The sequence below is a fragment of the Acomys russatus genome, chromosome 14 (assembly GCF_903995435.1).
Source record: "Acomys russatus chromosome 14, mAcoRus1.1, whole genome shotgun sequence".
In the NCBI taxonomy this organism is placed as follows: domain Eukaryota; kingdom Metazoa; phylum Chordata; class Mammalia; order Rodentia; family Muridae; genus Acomys; species Acomys russatus.
Window position 1 is genome coordinate 30443840 of NC_067150.1, and position 21007 is coordinate 30464846.

The window sequence follows — 21007 nt, forward strand, 5'->3', positions numbered from 1 at the left end:
TTACTGATTCCAAACTCTGCACTAATGCTTTCTCTTGGGCTCTATAAACAGGGCTGCCTGGTCCTGCTGCTTTGTTTCATTTCTGAGCATCCCATTTCCATTATGACCCCTTTGGAAAGGCCTGTCTTGTGTGCATGAGTCTGTTTGTCTGTCTGTATTTAGAAATATTAAGCTTTGCATCACCATAATGAGTACTTGAGATAAGTCAACTTAAAAGGAAGAAAGGCTTAATTTGGTCAGAGATTCCAGCCTGTGGCTGGTTGGCCCTGTTGTCATCATTGTGAGATCATGTGTCAGAGAAGCCTGTTCACTTAATGTACCTGGAGGAAGAGTGGGGGAAAGAGGCTGGCTTCTTCATATTCATTTGAAATCAACTTTCAGAGACCTAAATTCTTTCTCCTAGGCCCCATCTCTTAAAGATTCTTCCACTTCCTTCCAGCACCATGGCCTGGGGACCAGTTCTTGAATATGTGCACTTTTGTGGATAATCAAGTTCTAAGCTAGGCAACAAACATTATAATGCTTCATGACCAGTCAGTTTCTCTGTCTGGTCACCATGCTGTCTTTTCAACTTGCTTTTACTACGTCAGCGATTTCAGCAGCACGCATTGAACTGTAAGGCTGATCAGCTTCTTGTTCTCAGTCCAGCCACAGCACTGTGTGGCCATCACACCCTCAGTGCCTCCCATCCGTCACAGAGTCCAGTAGCAACTGTGTTCACACACTTGGCCAGCTGTCTCTCCAACCTTGCCTTTCCATCACAGCCTCACCCATTGGACTCTCATAAAACAGCAGTTCTTCAAGAATCACTTCTTCAAGAAGCAATTCTTCTTTATCCAAGCAGGGCTCCTTGAACGAACAACCTCTCATATGGTCTTTGCCTATCTCTTTTTTTTAACTCTTAAATATATTACGAGGCCATATCTTTATCCAGTAGTAATCACTGTCTATTTAAAATGTATACTCAAATTGCTGTACCGCCAATTCAGCTTTCAACTCATGCTATGTTATGTGGTTGCATATTAACTTGATTTTGTTATGTTCAGATTCCCCCCCCCCCCCCAGCAAAGGTCTATAGCTTTGTAAGTACTTGTCCCAGTTAGCCACCACTTTGTTACAGACCACTTCCAGATTTTGTGGCTCAGAATAACCTTTATGCTACAGTTCAGTTTCACTGGGGTTTAGGTGATCTTGTCTAGGCCCCTTCGGGCTCTGTCAGAGCTCTGGGGCTTGATCAGGGCTCAGCTCCAGATGAAGCAGAGCTGGACTTGTTAGATGCACACATCTGTTCCACAGCTGTCCTAGTTAGGGCTTCGGTTGCTGCAATGAAACACATACACCATCCCTTTCCCCCCCAAAAAAAGTAAGTTGGGGAGGAAAGGGTTTATTTGGCTTACACTTTCAGATTATAGTCCATCATTGGAGGAAGTCAGGAAAGGAACTCAATCAGGCTGTGGGTGGTGGTGGTGTGGTGTGGTGTGGTGCTGCTGCTGCTGCTGCTGCTGCTGCTGCTGCTGCTGCTGCTTACTGCTCACTGCTTTGCCAGCCATGGGAACCCAGGGCCACCAGTCACCATAAGCTGGGCCCTAACTAAAGATCACTAATTGAAAAAATGCCTCACGGCTCAGTCTCATGGAGGCATTTCCTCAACTGAGGCTCCTTTGTCTCTGATGATGCTAGCTTTTCTTAAGACAAAACCAGCTGGTACAACAGCTCTCGTCCTCGTGTAGGGAGCAGTAGGCTAGTCCAGCTGCCTTCCTCTGTTGGCGATGACAGAAACACAAGTAGAACAAGACAAGGCCCAGTGAAGCAAATTATTCTACACAAGTAGCTTAAATCATTATTGTATCTACTTAGATTCCATGCGCTGGCTAGGCTGAGCTAAGATGGGGTAGTTCACCTCTGTCCTGTGTGTATGTAGTGAGACTTGTGGCCATCATCTGATTACAGGTTCTAGCATTCCCATGCCTGGCCCCTAAGCTGGTACTTCTGCGGTCTCTATACGCTGTCCAAGGTCTTCTCTCTTTAGTTTCTCCAGCAGAGTACCTGGACATTGCTTTTTCTCATGGACACTGCATGATTTTAGGATCGTGAAGTCACAAGCAAAGGCCTTTGGGAAAAGATTCAGAGGCTGCATAACAATTCTGCCGCCTTCTGTTGATCAGCAAAGCATAGGGCCAACCTGGATTGAGTGGGAGGACGCATAAGTCTCACAATACATTGTAGAAGGCCATGTGGCTGTTAGAGACTATGTCATCCATCTTTGGAAAGACCCTGAGCAATGTGAAATGCTCAGAAAATACTTGAATAAATGTTTGGACAAAACAGTGGAACAGAAGCAAAGTGTCAGTGAGAAGAAGCATCCGGGGGCCAAAGCAGGGAAAATGATGGCATCTTTTTTTTAGCTGTCTTCATACGTGTTGATGAACTCATCAGATTATGGATTTCCTGAGATACGCTGGCATCAAACAGCAGATTTTGGCTATGTCCCCAACCTGAAGATGCCCAATACTTTCATGGCTGTCACTATGGATCTCTGTGATAGGGACTCACCTTTTGGCAGGTATGGTTGCCTCTTAAGCTTTGCTCTACCGGTGAATGGTCTTACCTATAGCCTTTCACTGTGATGTTCACTTGTAACAGGGTGGATTAGACTATGGGCTGGAGCTTAGATGTACTTTGTATCAATCATTATGCTTGGATGTGCAAATCAAGCCACCCCCTCCCCCATGGGAAACCCTGACTAACCAACCAACCAAACAAGACCCTCTTGGGAACTACCTTTTTTTTTTTTTAGCACTTTGATGCAGTGAAAACTTAGTCACACTCACACTCTAGCAAATCAGGTCAATAGAGACTTTGCTCACAGATCCAGCGCGAAAGCCTCCTAAGAGCTGGGATGTAGCTCAGTGGCAGAGTGCTTATCTCACTAGCCTTAAGCTCTGAGTTCAAGCCCTAGTACCATCACTCCCTGTGGCTTTCTCAGCCTATTTTCTTATAGAATCCAGGACACCTAGCCCAGGGGTGGCACCTCCCACAATGGGTTGCACCCTCCCTCATCAATCACCAACCAAGAAAATTCACCACTGGCTTTCTCACAGGCCAGTCTGTTGGGAACATTTTCTCAGTTGAGGTTCTCTCTCCTAAAATGACTTAAGCTCGTGTCATGACAACATAAAACTAGCCAGCACACCACACAATCAGTTAACTACTGCATCTCTGATTGCTCACATCACACCACTAAACTAAATCATGAATATAATCACCTTTAGTGAGAGAAGGCCATGGAATTCTAAGATGGATTCAGGGAAGGCTGAGCATTTTTTTTTTTTTTTTTTTTTGGTCAGCTCCAATGAATATTGCTGTAGCATACAAGATTTCAAATATGAAATGTAGCCTTATACATTACCTTTACATTCTAGAAAGAACTTGATAACACTTACTGAATGAACACATAGAAGACAGACAGACCAAAATGGTGACCATCTGTTCAGAAGAAGGATGGCTTTTAGTGGCAGGAAGTAGATGTTAGCTGTCCTCGGCTTAGGTTATTGCAGCACATCCCAACATAGATGACTGACACACAGTATGCCTAAGCTGCAACCAGCACTCCAACCCATCCCCTCATACTCGCCCTTCTCTCTCTTTTTCCTTCTAGCCCTCTGTTACTGTATATAAGGTTCTAAACCCAGTGAAGGCCAGAGCTACATCTCTGGTTATCACTCATTGTTCTTAAGGGCACTACATTGATCGTCAGTTTCAGCCAACTTTATCCTTTCTTCTTCTGTTTCTCTTTCCTTTCTTTGTTTCTTTTCTTTTTTTTTTTTTTTTTTTTTCTTTCTTTAACATTTTGAGACAGGATCTCTCTGTTGACCAGACTGGTCTTGAACTTGCTGTGATCTTTCTGCCTCTGCTTTATAAGTGCTGTGGTTACAGGCATGTATGTCACCATACCCCAAAATTCTTTCCTCTCCTTCCTCCTTAAAAAAAGAAAGGAAGAACGAAAGATAGATAGATAGATAGATTTTTAGGGGCTGGAGGGATGCCTCACTGCCTAGCAACACTTCCAGAGGACCCCATTTTAATCCCAGAACCTGCATGGTGGCTCACAACTACCTGTTACTCTATTTCCAGAAGATCTGATACCCTCTTCCGGCCTCCATGGGCACCACGTGTGCATGTGGGTGCACAGACATATGCTCAGGCAAAACATTCATACACATAAAATAAAAATAAATAAATCTTTGAAGATTATTTTATCCTCACTTGAGTGCTCTGAATGCTCTGTTGTAACCCATGGTTACAACCCACCACCCTCTACTTGTTCTTTACCCTGTAGCATCCATCCCCGAGATAAACAGACCGTGGCCTATCGACTGCACTTGGGGGCTCGAGCTGTAGCTTATGGTGAGAAAAATTTGACCTTTCAAGGACCACTACCTAAGAAGATAAAGCTCTTGGCTCAAAAGAGGCTGCTCAGCCTCAAGTATGACCAGGAAATCCAGGTGCAAAGACAAGATAACAAGACATTTGAGGTGAGAATAGCAGGCAGAGGAGAAGAGGGGTTAATCTCTGTGGTACTAGTGAATTTTCCTCACTGGGGCCCTTTCTCATCACTGCAATGTGCTGATGAAACAGCTGCTGGTTGGCTGGGGTGGGGGTGAGCCTATCTCACGGGGACAAATGCACAATTACTGATCAGTAGTTTGTACACAAGTTTGATAGTGCAACCAAGGAAAGGAAAATCATCCCCTAAGAAACCATTGTCCTTTTCTATTTCCTTTTTCAGGGCAGCCACTTTTGCTCCAGCAATGGCCTTATTTGTACATTACCCGTTAAACTCTCATTGCTCTAAAATAACCCCCTAAATCTTGGTTGTCTTTTTTGTTGCACTGTACTAAACCCAGAAATTCTTAGTGAGTTTAGCGTCTCCTTTGGAAAGCTTAAGTTTGGTGATTCCCAGCTTTGTATGAATTAATGTAGCAAAGTCTGCTTTCTGCTACTGTCCAGCAAGGATCACTACTGTGGCATTGGGGCCACTTATTAAAGAGATTAATTAGAATCTTTTATAGTTGACAGTAGAGACATCATTCTGTGTGTCTTTGGAAAACCTGAGGCCAGCAGGCTGGGAGACAATGTGTGAAAAGAGGACACCGTAGGAGATCAGATAATAGCACCAGGCAAACCTCACGCTTAGAGTGGAGGAGCCCACACACCTCAGACACCTGGGCAGTGTCTGTCCTTGGCTTCTTTCCACACTGTCTTCAGGTGAATTTAGGACTGTTAAGCAGGCTCTGTGTACTGCACTCTGCCCATGGTTAGCTGGTGGCCTGCCTTTTACTTGGCCCTGGACCACGGTTGAGGTTACGACACAATTTAACCTTTGGGTCCCAGATGACTTGTCTTCTCTGGATTGCTTTCTAACCTGAAAGCTTGAGTAGCCATGGTTGCTCTGTGCCTGTCCTTACTGCATCCCTCCTCTGGGAGTTCTAGAGAGCCACAGCCAAGTACTTAGGTCACTCACATTCCTGCTGGCTTTGCCATCTGGAGGGAGGGACCACTGGAGACCACTGTCTCTGAATGCTTGACTATTCTTCCTTGTCTCCCTCAGTGTTAATACTTTATTTAGTTGATTTGAATTCTTTAATCACTTAAACATTAAAATTCCTTTTGGTCCTGGGATCAAACCTAGGGCCTTGTACATGCTAGGGATGTGCTCTTCTACCAAGATATATGAGCATTTATTATTAACTTGTGGCACTGTCAACCACACTCAATCTGGTATAGGTTCTACTTACAGTAGGAAACTGGTCTTTGGCTCAGAGTGGCCTTATTTTCCCTTCTTTCTAATATGTCTGAAAGAACAGTTCTCAGTTTTTGGGTCATTCTTCTAATTTTCTGTTTTTCTTTTATTAGATCTTCTGTTGCAATGACCATCAGTGCAAATGGCTTCCGGCTCCCATGAACACTTTCTCCACCCAGACCCTGATCTTGGATATCAGGGTCTGTCTTGGCACTGTGGTTGCTGCTGTTCGCTATGCCTGGACCACATGGCCCTGTGAATATAAGCAATGCTCTGTTTACCACCCCAGCAGTATCTTGCCAGCTCCTCCCTTTATTGCTGTTACACATCAAGTCCCTAGACTTAGGGCAGGAGTATCTGAGGACATCTGGAGTAATACCAGCTCTCTTATACAAGGGCGAGTCCTTTAGATTTGGGTATTTAGGAACTTAAAATGATGACAGCTGTTGCTTTTAAGGGCAACTAATAGACACCTCATTGAATAGCTTCTAACTAGCATATGCTAACTGTATTCTGAGACGAGCACTGCCTAGCAGACACTTTGAAATGCTCGTATTTGTCCCCAAGTTAGTCCAAGTCTCTGTGCTAGTCTAACATTGGGCCTTACTAGCATTCAGTTCCTTGGTATTGCTGCCCCTTCACCTGCAACTGTGGGCTTTCAGGCCTGCAAGAGACTTTAAAGGCCTTGGAGGCTGGTGCTTTGCTTGTTCTTTACAGCCCCCTGAAAGTGGTTATGGCAGTTTGCCTGTGTTTCCTTCCGTGGAGCTGAAATCTTTCCTTCATCAAATCTCAGTACCCTATGACAAATCTTTCAGGTCTCCTTAGACGAACCCCATATCTCTATCCTCATCAAGTTCCCCCCAAATAACTGTTTTCAGCCCAATCCTTATTCTAAAGCGAATCTTTGAGACATATCAGTTCTGTTTTAGTGTATTGGCAGATGCTAAGGACTAGCCTTATGAATAGAGAGAGGCAGGTATTCAGGCAAAGGGTGGGGGAAATCTCAGGCCTAGGGACACATGGAAGTAGATGTACTTGGGGGCAAATAGGCCCTTAAATACGTCTTGGGTCCCTGAGAGGGAAAAGGTTAAAGGCGGCTAATTCTCACTGAAGAAAGCAGTTAGGCTGAAAGGAAAGTTACAAGATAAGCTTATAGAACAACTTTGCAAGTGAAGCAAAGGTAATGACGTAATTTACCATTTGATTAAAGAAAGCTGGCAGCTCTGAAAAGTACATCTATTAGAAATTGGAAATTAGCCCTGCATGGTGGCACATCTTTATTCCCAGCACTTGGGAGGCAGAGATGAGCTGGTCTACCTAGTGAGTTCCAGGGCCCCTCGCCCCCCCCCCCCCCCCAGCAAAAGAAATAAAAATTAAGAGTATTATAATTAGTGATGTGTCTATATATCCAGTCCCATTGGAGCATGGGAAAGGAGTGCAGTGTCACCGGTGCGTAGCTGTTTTGTTCTTTGATGTGAGAGGTGGGAACTGAGGCACTGAGCATTTCTCATCCCTCTTCCCAGCTCTGGTGCCATTAGAAGAAGCAAGAAAGATGTGTCAGTAGTTTATTTTGTTAAAAACAAAGACAAAACAAACAAGCTATACATTCTGCATATGCCTTTGACTTCTGAGGATTTCTAGCCTGCATTTAACTCCTTTGCCCTCTCTGCATCTGGCCCCATGAGAACACAAGCCAGTTCCCAGGAAAAAGTAAAATCCTCCTTTCTGTCCCTGTGCCACACCCGGTGCTAATCTCCCTGAAGGTGAGTAAGGGCCATTACCAAACTCTGGTCAAATTACACAAGCTTTATTTTCTGTCAGAAAGGGCTAGCTCCCTAAAGTGGGGTTTGAGAAAATAGCATGGGACACAGGATAAGGTGGGATTTATGTAGCCCAAAAAAAGTCCTCCCCCCTAAACAACAACAAACCCCCAAAATCCTCTAATAGGGAGTTTTCAAGGTGGATTTCCAGAGGAATTCTGGTTGTGTAAGAACTTAGTTGAACATTTCAAAATTATTGGGCAGAATGTTTTATCTGGGTACATTTGAGGTGAGGCAAATTCCATAGGGGGGAGATGTCAAATTCTAGAAATAGGTCAAAGCATGGTTAAGCTTGAATTTTGCAGCAAACAGAAGTGAACTTATTCTGACCTTGTAACAAGATGGCTTCCATCCTTAAGCTGGAGTCAGGCTGGCACTGGGACATGCCTGCATTGTTCTGATGTGGAGGCTGCTAAATGCAGCCAAGAGCCACAAAAGCCCAAGGCCCTCTAACACCTAATAATTAGAACTTACAGTACACAACTTTGAAGTAACACATGCAGTAATGAAGTCATCTTTGAATCGAATTTTTAGTGGATGAACAGTTGTGGGAATTGTGTTATTTCTCCAAATGGAGAAAATTTTTAGCTGTTTTAAAATTAATCACTGACTAGAAAGTGTAAGTAAAAACCAGCTTCAAATCATCACTGAAGGAGAAACACTGCTGTGTTGTACTTTGCCCTGGCTTGTACTGTATTCCTTATAGCATATACATACATACTATAGTTAAAACCAACCTTTCTGACATAATTTTAGTGGACTAGTTTTTGTTTAATTAATTTTGTGTGTGGCTGTCCTAGAATTCACTATGTAGACCAGTCTGGTCTCGAACTCACAGAGATCTACCTTCCTCTACCTCTAAAGTACTAGAATTAAATATGAATGCCACTATATACACAGAGCAACTCTTTAAATTTATGCAGTTAGTGGATTAAGGTTTGTAGTTCAAAAGTTGTGGGCTTGTGATAATCTACTGATTGCAAAAAAATGTCTTTTGTGATAGGGTCTCACTTCTAGTTATGGCTGGCTTTGAACTCACAGATCTGCCTGCCTTTCCATTGCTTGGATTAAAGGTGTACATCATGGCTGACTTAAAACGAAACTTTTAGTTTGTCTTTTATTCAGGTTCTGATCCAACAGGCTGGTAGTTTTTATATGGTAAAAGGAGCATGCTGTAATAACTCAACACAAAAACATGACTGTTTTGGAGTACCATTCTACCTGTTCCTCTTCCAGGCTGGTAGAATGGAGCTGTGAACAGTTCAGTGTGGTATAGATGCAAAAGTGGGTGGTACAGAAAGCACCCCTGCCCCTTAATGCTCTATGTAGGACCCAAAAAGTCCAGTTGTGTAGAATTTGGTCAAAGTGAAATGACAATGACTTTATATTGGGGTAAGGGAACCAATCCTCCTCAACTATGTCATACCTGAACTTGTGTTAACACTGGGTTAAAGCGCATTCTTTAATAAGGAACTGAGTACAGAAGACTGTAAACCCTCAGAAAAGATGCAAATTTTGACACACAAAAAAAGATAAAATTAATAAATGTATGAAGTCCCACCTTGGGAATAATCAGAACTTTTTCTATGGATACTGAGGAGAAAGTAAGCCGGGGCCTGTGTTGCAGGGACTGGTGACCCATATTCTAATTAGGAGCAGAGGCAAATGTATCGAGTTTTCAGGATCTGTTTACTTCACAAATAAGCAATTTGTTAATCCTAATCCCTCCATGTGGTTAGAGTTATAGCCTTAGGGAAGAGAGTAGGTCAGAATGGCTCCACAAAGAATTAGACCCCTTATTTAAAAACCTGAGAACTCCTTTCCACCATGCAGTGATAGCAAGACAGCTATCTAAGAGCCAGGGGCAAGGTATCACCAGATACCTTAAACTTTGACTTCCAGGCTTCCAAATGATGAGAAATAAGTCTGTTGTTTATAAATCACCTAGTTTATGGTATTTTATAACGGCAGTCCAAACAGACTCAGTGCTTTTATCAAGATTTAAGTTCACTTCAGGGAAAGCTAAGCAAAAATGATCATATCCTGACTACAAAGATAAAATAAGCAGAAATGTTAAGAGATATTTATTATTAAAAGTAAAGGCAACTGAAGTTTACCCCAGGGCGCACTGTGAGCACAGGAACATCACAATGAAACATGTCAGTGCCCCCTGCTTCTCAGCAGCTGCCTTCTTCCACAGAGTAAGTTTTAAATTCCTGTTCAGTCTGAAGCCTGAATTGGGCTACACTGGGATGGAGACTTCAGGTGCTGCAGGTCAGTGTCTACCAAGGGCTCGTGTGTCAGGAACTCAGGCTGGTAAGACGACACAAAGGCTTCATGCTGAAGTTCAGGTAGGTCCAGGGATCCTGGAAAAAACAATTCAATTGCACCGTTGCCTGGGAATCTCAAGACTGTTTTGCTAGGACAAATACATGGCCTCTTAATTCCTTACGCTTGTAAAAGTCAACCCAATTTGCCCTTGGTTAATAAAATAAACAGGTATTTAGTGTAACAAATGAGAAAAAAAAAAAAAAAAAAAAAAAAAAAAAAAAAAAAAAGGTCATTTGTCATAAACACAAATCCTGTATGACCTTAGTTTTCCTGAGTCATTGATCACTTTCCATTTATGGGAAATAACCTAGGCAACACAGGTACAGCCAAAGCCACCACCATTCCCGGCATGACAAACCCTCTCAGTTGCCAGTCAGTCTCACTTAAGTTAGAGTTACAGAAGAGACACTGAAGTTTCCCGACATGCTGTGAGTCACGTGGGAGCCCCAGGTGGCCTCAGCTCGCCCTTCCTTCACACTCTCTATGGCTAGCTCAGGGAAGCGTGCTACTTCCTGCCAGCCATGTGCGATGAGGATACAGTAGTGTAAAGACGGTCAGTTTTCACACCAGAAAGGCAAAGTTAAGAAGGTACCTGGCAGAATGGAGTCGTCATGGTCATCATCAAATGTCTGCGTCTGAAAGGCTTCAAGGCTCATAGCTGCATCGTCCTCTGGTAATTCCTGGGAGAGCTGCCCCTTCCTGGGTCTGCATGCATCGAATTTCACCCACTGGTAACTATGAAGCAAAGGGCATTATTCTGTTAGTCCATAATAACCCTTTTTCTTTTTTGCTTTTTTGAGACATAAGAATCCTTCTACCAAACGGATCAAGTTACTTTTTTCATTAGGTCTTCCTTGCTATATACCTAAAAAACATTGGCAACGAAAGATAGCCCAAGCAAACTTGAGCAGGCAACACTGGTGACAGGAAACAGTATTCCACAGTACACAGAGAATGGCACCAACTGGGCAGCCTGAACTTGAAAATTCAAAATATTCCAAAATATTCTGAGTAACTGTAAAATGCCATAGATGGGAAATTCCACACCTCATGGGATGGTCACAGTTAAAATGAAGTACACTAAAAATACTGCATAAAAACAATGTCCAGAGTTTATGTGTAATGTGTACAAGAAACAACTGGATTTCCTAGAACTATATCTGAAGAACAGGCTGGCCTTGAATTCAGAAATCCACCTGCCTCTGCCTCCTGAGTGTGGGAATTAAAGTTGTGCACCACTATGCCTGGCCACCATATAAAGGGATTTAAAAACCTATAACCAATAAACGACATCTGAATCACTTCTCATGTCAAGTATTCTGGGTAAGGAACAATCAACCTGGTATGCAGCACATCTGTCCAATAGCTAAGTGGGTCAATGCTGTGGCATACTGGTGAAGAAGCAAGCACACCTTTGACACTGAAATGTATATGCCAACAAATCAGTAACTGCCATTTTAGGATGCTGGTTAGCTGGCAAGTGAGTGCCTACCAATGGAACAGGTTTTCTCACACTTACTTGACACAGTTTTGGGCTTCTGGACAACTCTGAATCAGGTTATGGATGGTTGGATGAGAAAACCCAAAGAAGTCAGCACCACATGGAAGTGGGTTAGGCAGCAGTTTCCCCCTACACAGGAAAGAGGGAGAGAGAGCTTTAACTTGAGAGCTCAGGAGGAGGTGGAGAGGGGCTTAGGAGCGGAATGGTGGCGCGAACAGACACCACACTCAAGCTTTCCTAATGGACCCGGTGGCTAGATGCTGCGGAGTATGAAGGATATAGCTTAGGTGTCTATAAAGCAGGAGATCTCCAAGCACAGAGAAACGGTCTCAGTTGTACCAATGGGGATCCTTTTAGTGGGTCCTCAAGCTGTGGCCAACTTACGTTGTAGCACTGATGGCCCTGAGCAGTTCTTCGTAACAAGCATCTGCAGAAGAGCCGACGATGGTGTTCTGCGGGTCATCTTCAGGAACAATTTCAAACTGAGAACAATGGAGGAACAATCGGGTCAATTTGCAAGGGGGAGAAATAGAGTTATATGATTACCATAATGATCCCAGTCTCTAAAGCTGAGGTTACTGTACAACATGCTAGGAGACGGGCACAAACATTCCTTACAATCATATTGATCTAAGTCCAAGTAAACTGAAAACCCTGTGACTTGACTTTATATGTCTTGGTTGACTTTTGGCCACTGGTCAGCACTGAACTCGCCCCACACTTTTCTATCTGCCTACAGCCCTAAGTACAAATACAAATGATACTTTAAAGAAATGAAATATATTGTTCCATGTCACCCTCTATTTCTCTGGAAAACACTAGAATACCTAGAAATATTCTGGGCCAAAGGATTGTGTATTGGTTTTTCTTCACTGGGAATTACGAAACTAAAGTTAATTGATGTCGGGGAGGAGGGGGAATCAAGCTGAATTTTTATCATAAATCACATTAACATTTAAAAATAAAACCTTGTTTGATTAGTGACCGAAGAATATTAAAATTTTTTTTACTGAGACCCTGATTGGATATGCACTGTACTTATAGATGTTGAAAATATGGTACACTGCACAATGTAAGTTTCCTATTAACATACTTTCTGTGAAGCACTGCTCTATTGCTGAGATGATGTCAAACACTAGCTCCGCTGTCAGAGCTCCAACAGTGATACGATTTTCAGTTGGGCAGGCTCATGTCTTCCTTCTACTCAAGGGGCCTTACCTTGCTTCCGGCTCAGGTTTCTTGGTTGGTAGCTTTATCAGAAAGTGGACCAGGAACTCTGAAATTGCTGTTTTTGCCTGAGGATCCTTGTATCTTAAGGTGAAGCAACAATATACCAACTAATCTTTGCTGTGTGAACTTGCACTTAACATAAGCCTCACTCGGTAACATTATATGTGGTAGAAGTACTATGGCTTAAGGAAAAGGTATCACCTGGGGAATTAAACACTGATTTGTATCCCAGATCAAACACCTACAAGTCCAGGGGTGACAGGTGTTGTACAAATGGTGACTACAGAGTATCTTATACTGTGTCAGAATAAGTAAAAAGCCAAGGATAAAGGAGGTTCTCAAAACAGAAAGGGGGAAAAAAAACAAATAAAGGAAAATATTAATCACAATGGAGTGAGTACCTGAGGCTGTACACCACCATCCTTGATCTGACAGGTGTACAGACACTTCTGGTCTGGGCACTTCATGCTGGCATACACTCGGGTACTGCAGTAGCCCACAGGGTAGATGGCACTCTCATCATGGAAGCCAGGCCGGTTGGTGATGATCTATAAAAAAATCCCCCAATCTTGAGTTGAAGTCACTTAAGGCTTTAGAAACCCAGTTTACTATGGTGGCCTTTGGGGCAGCAGAGAGTGACAAACAGAGAAAGTGAGCTGTGAGCAGACAAAACTGACCTGGTTTCGTAGGGACTAGAGATTTCCTGCGCTTGGTATGGATCAGCAAGGGGGTGCTGCCAGTGGGAACAGGGAGGGCTCACCCCCACTCCCATGGTTCTGACCATCGTATCTATATGCTGGTCTCACTCACCTCCCCCAGGCTATACACTGTTAGACCCCCTAGTCCGATGGGGAACACGGGCTGTCCTGAAGGATCCAGGGCAATGGGCTGAACCAGCTTGCGAGCACCTCCCTCCATTTTCTTTTTCTTGGATGTTTTCTTCAGTACTGAAACACAAATTGGGAGTTACTTACTTTAGGTCCCTTGCAGTGCCAAGCGGAGGGGAAATTTACACACATATGGTAAAGGCAGAAAGGCAATTCTGGTTTATACAGATGCTCTTTATCATCACAGCGCATTGTAAGTTGAAAACACTGCACACTAATGCACATAACACACCTAACTTTACAAACATCGTGGCAAGGCAGTGCACCGTGGAGTCTCCCATCGTCACGAGTCTGCCCAAGAGCTGTGGCTTGATGCCGTTAACTCAGAGTATCACACTACATATCACTATCCTACAAAAAGATCACAATTGAAGATCCAATTTATACTGAATGCACCCTGCTTTTGTAACACTGTAAAGCTGAGAAAACCACTGAGCTGAACCACACTCACTGTGGGTGAGGGACCATCTGTATTCATGAAATAGCCATATAGGCCTTTCCCCCAAAGCCCAAGTATCTAACTTGCCTACCAGTAGTAACTAGCTTTAATGTGATGCTAAAAATCTTGTACTTCTGAGTTCTCTTCAACTGTATAACCAGGAATTCCTGAGCTAGCAGTGTGTTCAAAAGGCCACCGTGCCCATTTCTCTGCCTCTAGGAAAAACTGCAGTGAGTAAGTCCAGACAGCAGGAGCACAAGACGAGGGGAGGCGGCCTCAGCCTGCTTCTCATGTCTAACCAGAATCTTCCCCAGGTGGCTCCAGTAAGACACTTGCTTCTCACAGGACTTTAGGGACTGCTCTGAAACACAGGCCACTGTGCTGGCCAGTTAGTTCTACCAGGTCTTTGTTATTAGTAGAGCCACTAGCTTCTGAAAATACCTTCCAGTTTGCTGTTCTCTTTGCCCTTTTCTTTCTTCTCCTTTTTGGATTTCTTCCCAAATGGCTCCTCGGCCCCAGTGCTGGGCCCAGCTCCCTGGCTAGTTCCCACAGAGCTGGCTGCACCATAAGCCAGGGGCAAACTGGAGGCATGGGAAGGAGCTGCGGGCTGCGGGTCCCCTTCAGCTAGAGCATGAAGCTGGAGCACCTTCTTCAGCAAATATCTGAAGTGGGAGAGGAACGGGAGGAGAGGTATCAAGTTCTGTTTTTTCCCCTCAGTTCAATATTTTACTTAAGCACCAGGGAGTACAGACTTATATACCAAGATGATCACACTAAAACAAAAAGGTTCTTATTGGAGCCTGGAGACAATGAAGGCCCGGAGGCCAATTAATACTTGAAGAATCAAGGAACAGCTGGAGCTTCTCTCGCACCTGCAGGGATCTTCTACCCTGAGGGTGGAAGGCCTGAGGCCTCTGAAAGACATTCACATGAATTAGAGGTACCCACATACTGACTGCAGTTGCATAGGGAAGAAGAGACTGAGTATCTGTACAATGAGAAACTGTTTTTCTATCTCTTGGTTTTCATCACTGGGAAGTTATAGTGAGATTACTTATTACATGTAGGAAGAGGGCTTTGTCAGACAGGTGATTAGAACTATCTTGCTTTCAGAGTCCAACAAAATTTGGGTGGGAAACACCACACAGGTTCAGAGTTCCTTAAGTGGTCAAGAGACCATGCAATGTGCAAGAATCCATAGAAGAGATATCAATCTCCATAATAATAATAATATCAACTCACATCCACCAATAAATAATAATAATAGCAACAGCAAAAATGAAGCTAGCTTACCTTCTTTCTTCTCTTGCTTTAAGAAATTTTTCCTCAAGACGAGCAATTTCGTCACAAATAGAAGCATTTTCCTTTAAGAGAGGAAAAAAAAAAAACCCCAATAATCACATAAAATGAATTAAAAAAAAATCAAAGCTATTTTCTGGGAGCAAGATCTGTATCTCAAACTAAAAAACTGTCTGTGCTTAAGGCTAAAAAGGAAGCGCTGTTCTACACTGCAGGCAAGCTACTGATAGAGCTGTACAGGGCTGGCTCTATAGAGAGGGCGCAGCAGGGAAAGCCCCCCCCCCCTGCTCTGCAAGCATAACAACTTGAATTTCATCCCCAGAACCCACGGTGGAAGGAGAAACATGACTCCTGGCAGTCATCGGCTAACCTCCAACATGTGCTCTGTGGCATGCATGACATTAATAGTAATTAGGGGAAAATGTTTGGGTTCCACTACAGGCAGAGTCATTACGTAATTTCCTACGCAATGAAGAGACACCTTTGGATGAATGCAGGCCCTCTTAATGTTTATGCCAGAACACTATGATACAAGAGGATTTGCATACTTGGAACAAATCAAGGAATGTGGTCAGTGCAGTAAATGTAACCTTTGACAGAGAAAAGGATAGACTACTTGGACTTTATGAATACCGCTACAAAAGTCTTTTCTGTTTTCTACTACTTAATTCTAAGGTCTGAGCTGGAGAGGTGGATCTGAGGTTAAGAGCACTGACTGCTCTGCCAGAGGTCCTGAGTTCAATTCCCAGCAACCACACGGTGGCTCACAACCATCTACAATGTGATCTGATGCCCTCTTCTGGTGTGCAGGTCTACATGCAGGTAAAACACTGTATATGTAATAAATAAACAGCCTTGACCTTGACAAAGCCAATCTAACCTAGATTATCTTAGAGAGGAAAAAAAATTGATGAAAAAAGTTCAATATTGTGTGTAAAATTAATCATTCATTTGTATATACCCAAGTATCACCATTCTTTACGGACAATTGAGTCTATCCTAAAACCAATTCTGAAGGAAATGCTCATTTGGATGTTTCATAGGTGGAACCTCAAATTCAATGTTCAAAACATAAAACATCCATTGGCCTCGTAAGATCTTTGTGTACTTAAACCAACATCCTTAAATAACATTATTTTATGCATTAGGCAACTCTAAAATGAGGTGACAGGCAAGAACAGTAAACAGGGTGTAGAGTTATTTAGTCTTATTTTCTCCAACACACAAATGTTGACTGTTTTAGGAACGACAAATTTAATGTCAAAACTTTCCTTGATGCATCTACAAAGGCCTAACTGAAATTTTGCAAGGGGGAAAAAGGAGTCAAACTACTGATTCAGATGTGTGAGGGCATTTGAACCGAAAACCCATTTCTAAGCACTGAGGTGACTGGTTAAATAATAATAGCCTAGTTATTAGACTACTACCAGACTTTTTAGACCCTAATAAGTCTTGGTTGGTAAAACAGGTCGTTCACTAAATCCTAAATTCCGACAGTTAAGGTAGGTAATGGCGGGTGGTGGCCTGCTTCCTCAGTGCGTTCCATTTCTAGCACTGGGTGGAGGGGAAGGCAGAAACACCTAGAAGCCTCCTGTTCTTGCCTTGAAAGACACTTAACACTTGATTCATCTCGAAAGTGCACCGTAGCACACTGACGGGGCACTCCGAAGTCGTCACTTACAGAGAAGTAGACAGAACTAGAGCAACGACTTATCTAAGGCTGCACAGAACTAATAAGCGAGGGAACTGGCGCTGGGCTGTCTGCCTGGGAGAGGAACCGAAAGAGCAAACAGTCCCGAGGGAGGGCGCGGCTGAAGCCAGACTCACAAACACCGTGGCCTTGGCCGCTCTGCGCAGCCGCAGGTACTTCAGCCGGTACTTCTCGTTCTGGTTCTTCTTCATGAACCTTTTAATCCTGGCCATGTTCGACAGAGGAGTGCGCGGCTCGGAGGTCACGCCGGCCAACAGGCTCATGATCCGGCCCCGGCTCCGGAGCTCGGGTCGCCTAAGGCACTGGGCGGAGGCCGAATCACCTGGCGTTCCCCCGCACTTCCGTGTAGATTCCCAAAGGAAGCCCCACCGGAAGTTGCGCAAGAACACGGCCACGTGTAACTTCCGGGCGGAGGAGCGGTGGGCGAGCGCTGGACGAACCTTGGGCGAGCGGTGGACTCGGAGGAGGGGTGTGGCTCAGGCCAGCGAGGAGGTGCTGAGGCCGGAAAGGACCGGTCCTAGCTGGTTTTAAGAGTTCAAAACAGCGGGAGGGGAAAAAAAAAATTCCTTACACAGGCGCCGTGGGTTTCTCTGCCCTGAGGCGGCTGCGGTTCCGTATCTGTTTTCCCTAGTTGCCTGAGCCGGCCTTCCTGGGCGTTGGGAGACTTGAATACTAGTGCGGGAACTCAGCTTTCCGTTTTTGCTGCTCCCGCAGATCTTGGGTGGGCAGTGAACTTCGGCGATTGGAAAACAAAACCTCGATTGTTCGAAAACTTGGCATCTAATTAGCAAATAGTTTAAATAAAATGTAGGAACAAGGCCGGCCGGCGGTTAGTGGTTTTGGCATGAATCCAAGAGTGTTTCAAGCACACTTACCATTTATTTATTTGTTTATGTATTTATCCGAAACATACCATTTATTTATTTTTTGGTTTTTCGAGAGACACACCATTTATTTATTTATTTATCTGTTCATTTATTTATTTTTGGTTTTCCGAGACAGGGTTTCTCTGTGTAGCCCTGGTTGTCCTGGACTCACTTTTTAGACCAGGCGGGCCTGGAACTCAGAGGGATCTGCCCGCCTCTGCCTCCCGAGTGCTGGGACTAAAGGCATGCGCTACCACACCTGGCTTTGTTCATAGTTCTTTTTTTTTCTCTCTCTCAAAACAATATATGTAATGAGATGGGTGGGATTTCCAAACTAGTGTACTGATACAAAAGATAATTATTGTTAAATTCTCAAAATCTAGGCGTTTAAGGTTGTACATGAAAGTTAAGAATGTCATATAATTAATACTTTCACCGAATTGCTAGAGAAAAGAAAATCTAATACTAATAAAGATAACTTAGAATTCAGTAGCGACCCAGCTCTTTCATCTTGGAAAACTAAAAACAGTAGCAATCTTGACAAAGTGGAACACTGAGAAAAATCTTGTAGATAACTCTTCCATGACTTTCCATGTAACAAGCTGCCTTTGTTGACTTGCTTGGGTCTTAACGATGCACCTCCAAGGTGCCATTTGCCTTCACAAATGTGCCTAAGGCAGTCCTGTAGATTTAGTTTTGACAGCTTATAAAATACATTGTCTTTGAAAATATGTACTAGAATCTTACCTTGGAACCTGAAAACATTCGTAGTAATCAAAATTGACTTTATTCTTTTTTGTTGCTGTTCGTCTTTTGTGTGTGTGTGTGTGTGTGTGTGTGTGTGTGTGTGTGTGTGTGTGTGTTTTGTCAAGACAGGGTCTTTCTGTGCAACAGCCCTGACTGTCCTGGACTCACTTTATTGACAGGCTGGCCTTGAACTCACAAAGATCCACCTGCCTCTGCCTCTCAGAATGCTGGGATTAGAAGTGTGTGCCTCTGTGCTTGGCTTGACTATATTCTTAATTTAAAAAATGCTTTTTAATTGCCTGATTTGCTGTCTAACTGTATTTTGTTCTCATAGACTTTGAGATCTATCTGATTTTATTTGTATTTGTATTATTGTATCTTCCTCATGTGTCATGTCTACTGAGGAGGAAAAATCCCCGCCTCTGTTTTGGCCAATAGACATCAGTGGAATATTCATGTCTATTGTTTCTTCTTCATTAGCGACTTTCTCTTTCACAATTAAGGCATTTTTCTTGCAATTTTTTTGAATTAAGAAGGCATTAGTTTATTCTTTTGGCTTTGAAAGACTGGGCCTTTACTGACTTCAAACTATTTAGGGGAAGATGACCCTGAAGTCCGGATCCTTTTGTTTCTACCTCCCAAGTACTGGGACTACAGGCATAGGCAACCATGCCCAGCTTGGAGATTTTTTTTTTTTTAAACCATTGACTAGGGTCTACCTCAGTCGTAGAACACTCGTCTAGTAGGTGAAAGGCCTTGGGTTTGATTTCTAGCACTTTAAAATGAATGAATGAATGAATGAACGAACAATCATCAGAGAACTCACGAACAGTTCCCAGAAACCACATCCTGTGGCTCACAACGATCTGTAATTCCAGCTCTACGGGCTCTGACATGGGGACTTGCACTCACATGTGCACATCTCTCACCTAGATAAATACATAACAAATCTTTGAAAGAAAACAAACCCATTATTCTGAGGTTGAGCCTGTTCATGTTAAACTTTTGTTTGTTTGGATTTCCAAGACAGGGTTTCTCTGTGTAACAGATCCCTGGCGGTCCTGGACTCTATCTGTAGACCAGGCTGACCTCAACCTCACAGAGATCCGCCCGCCTCTGCCTCCTAGTGTGCCGGGATTAAAGTCTACTCTGCCTCGCCTCATGTTAAACTTTTGCTCTCCATCAGCAGACCAGACAGAGTTTAAGCGGGAGTTTAGTTAGCAATGCAAAGCAAACACTATAAAGAGAGATTGATGTGGGCTGCCAGGAGTGTGTGTGTGAGCTGTAACCCAGAGGGTTCTATGTTGGGGATTTAAAAAAAATTAAAAGTGACGAGCATCTTCGTGGAGGAAAGTGACTTGTTTTTCTCCAGAGTCATGGTGGGTCAGATTTCCTTTTTTATTTTTTATTTTTTGATATTCTTCCCATGACAGTGCTGGAGGACTGGTGACAGAAGGTATAAGTGAAGGAGGAAGAGGAAGTGGTGTTATCGGAACCACAATGTAAATGTTATTATAATGAAGCTGAGATCTTTTGAGGACAGAGATCCTTTGCTCATGTACATGTAGGGCCAAGTGCCCTGCTGTCTGGTTTTGGATATGGCAGAAACCACTTGTTGGGGGAGGATGGCCACCATGGGTTAGCTGGAGGAGAAGCACGTGCCTGTGGCGTGGATGGAGAATCCAGCCCAGATAAAAAACATAAACAAGTATTTGAGATTATAGATGAGAGGTAGCTTGATAAAAGTTATTAAAAGTAGATGGCATGGGATTGAAACAGGGATCCCATGCCTGCCCCACTATGAAAAACAATTTAGAAGATTGATATCTGCCCTCCCCCAGGTTAACTAAGACTATCTTAAAATATAACAAGTGTCTGTGTCTTATTGATTACTAGCTGGGCCTACAGATAATACTTGTAATTTTAAAAACAATAACCACTTATCTGTAGCTTCAAGGATGTCTAATGGCCAAGGCACATCCCGGTAGGCAGGAGACACAGTTACCAAGATACAGCTGTGGTTTGTTGGTTTGTTTTGGTTCCTACATATCTAATTTCTTTTTGAGGCTTTTCAAAGTGCCATGACTCATCCCATGACTGTCAGTTAAGAAGCTGATGTCATTCTATGACACAGCCATTCTGTTAACTTTAAAGTCGAAAGCTGGGCACAGAGTTTTAAAGCAGTTTCTTAAGTTGTACAAGTAAGAGCAGGGCCTGGGCTATCTTCTAGGACTCCTTTCTCCCAGCTCCACTACTCATGTCCATCTTTTCCCTGATGCAGAAGCAAGAGGAGAGACTGAAGCACTGGGCAGTGTATAGACCAGGACAGGGCTTCTGTACTTAGTGAACAGCGAGATTTTTTTTTTTTCTTTT

The 21007-nt window shown here is 43.4% G+C and overlaps 2 protein-coding genes across 2 annotated transcripts in view; one reads left to right on the forward strand and one right to left on the reverse strand.

The window, feature by feature from the left end:
• Positions 1–6377, forward strand: part of Siae (sialic acid acetylesterase) — a 32199-nt gene extending 25822 nt beyond the window's left edge. The window contains exons 8-10 of the mRNA XM_051156198.1: positions 2406–2563; positions 4340–4535; positions 5917–6377. Coding sequence (XP_051012155.1) covers positions 2406–2563; positions 4340–4535; positions 5917–6213 — 651 coding nt within the window. The 3' untranslated portion in view covers positions 6214–6377. The remainder of the gene's footprint in view (positions 1–2405; positions 2564–4339; positions 4536–5916) is intronic.
• Positions 6378–9615: 3238 nt separating this feature from the next.
• On the reverse strand, positions 9616–17414 carry Tbrg1 (transforming growth factor beta regulator 1). Its single transcript, XM_051156199.1, has 9 exons — positions 17138–17414; positions 15305–15375; positions 14453–14673; positions 13496–13632; positions 13087–13233; positions 11840–11937; positions 11474–11584; positions 10547–10689; positions 9616–9989 (listed from the first exon to the last, which is right to left on the reverse strand). Exons 1-9 carry the CDS (start codon positions 17282–17284, stop codon positions 9844–9846), a joined length of 1221 nt encoding a protein of 406 aa, XP_051012156.1. The 5' UTR covers positions 17285–17414; the 3' UTR covers positions 9616–9843.
• Between the last annotated feature and the right edge of the window lie 3593 nt (positions 17415–21007).

Coding starts and splice junctions, on each gene's coding strand:
- Tbrg1 (XM_051156199.1), bottom strand. CDS start 17,284: ATGAGCCTGTTGGCCGGCGTGACCTCCGAGCCGCGCACTCCTCTGTCG. Junction 11,585..11,839: donor AGGGCCATCAGTGCTACAAC/GTAAGTTGGCCA, acceptor TTTCCTGTGTAG/GGGGAAACTGCTGCCTAACC. Junction 10,690..11,473: donor GAAGCCCAAAACTGTGTCAA/GTAAGTGTGAGA, acceptor TTTGCTTCATAG/TTACCAGTGGGTGAAATTCG.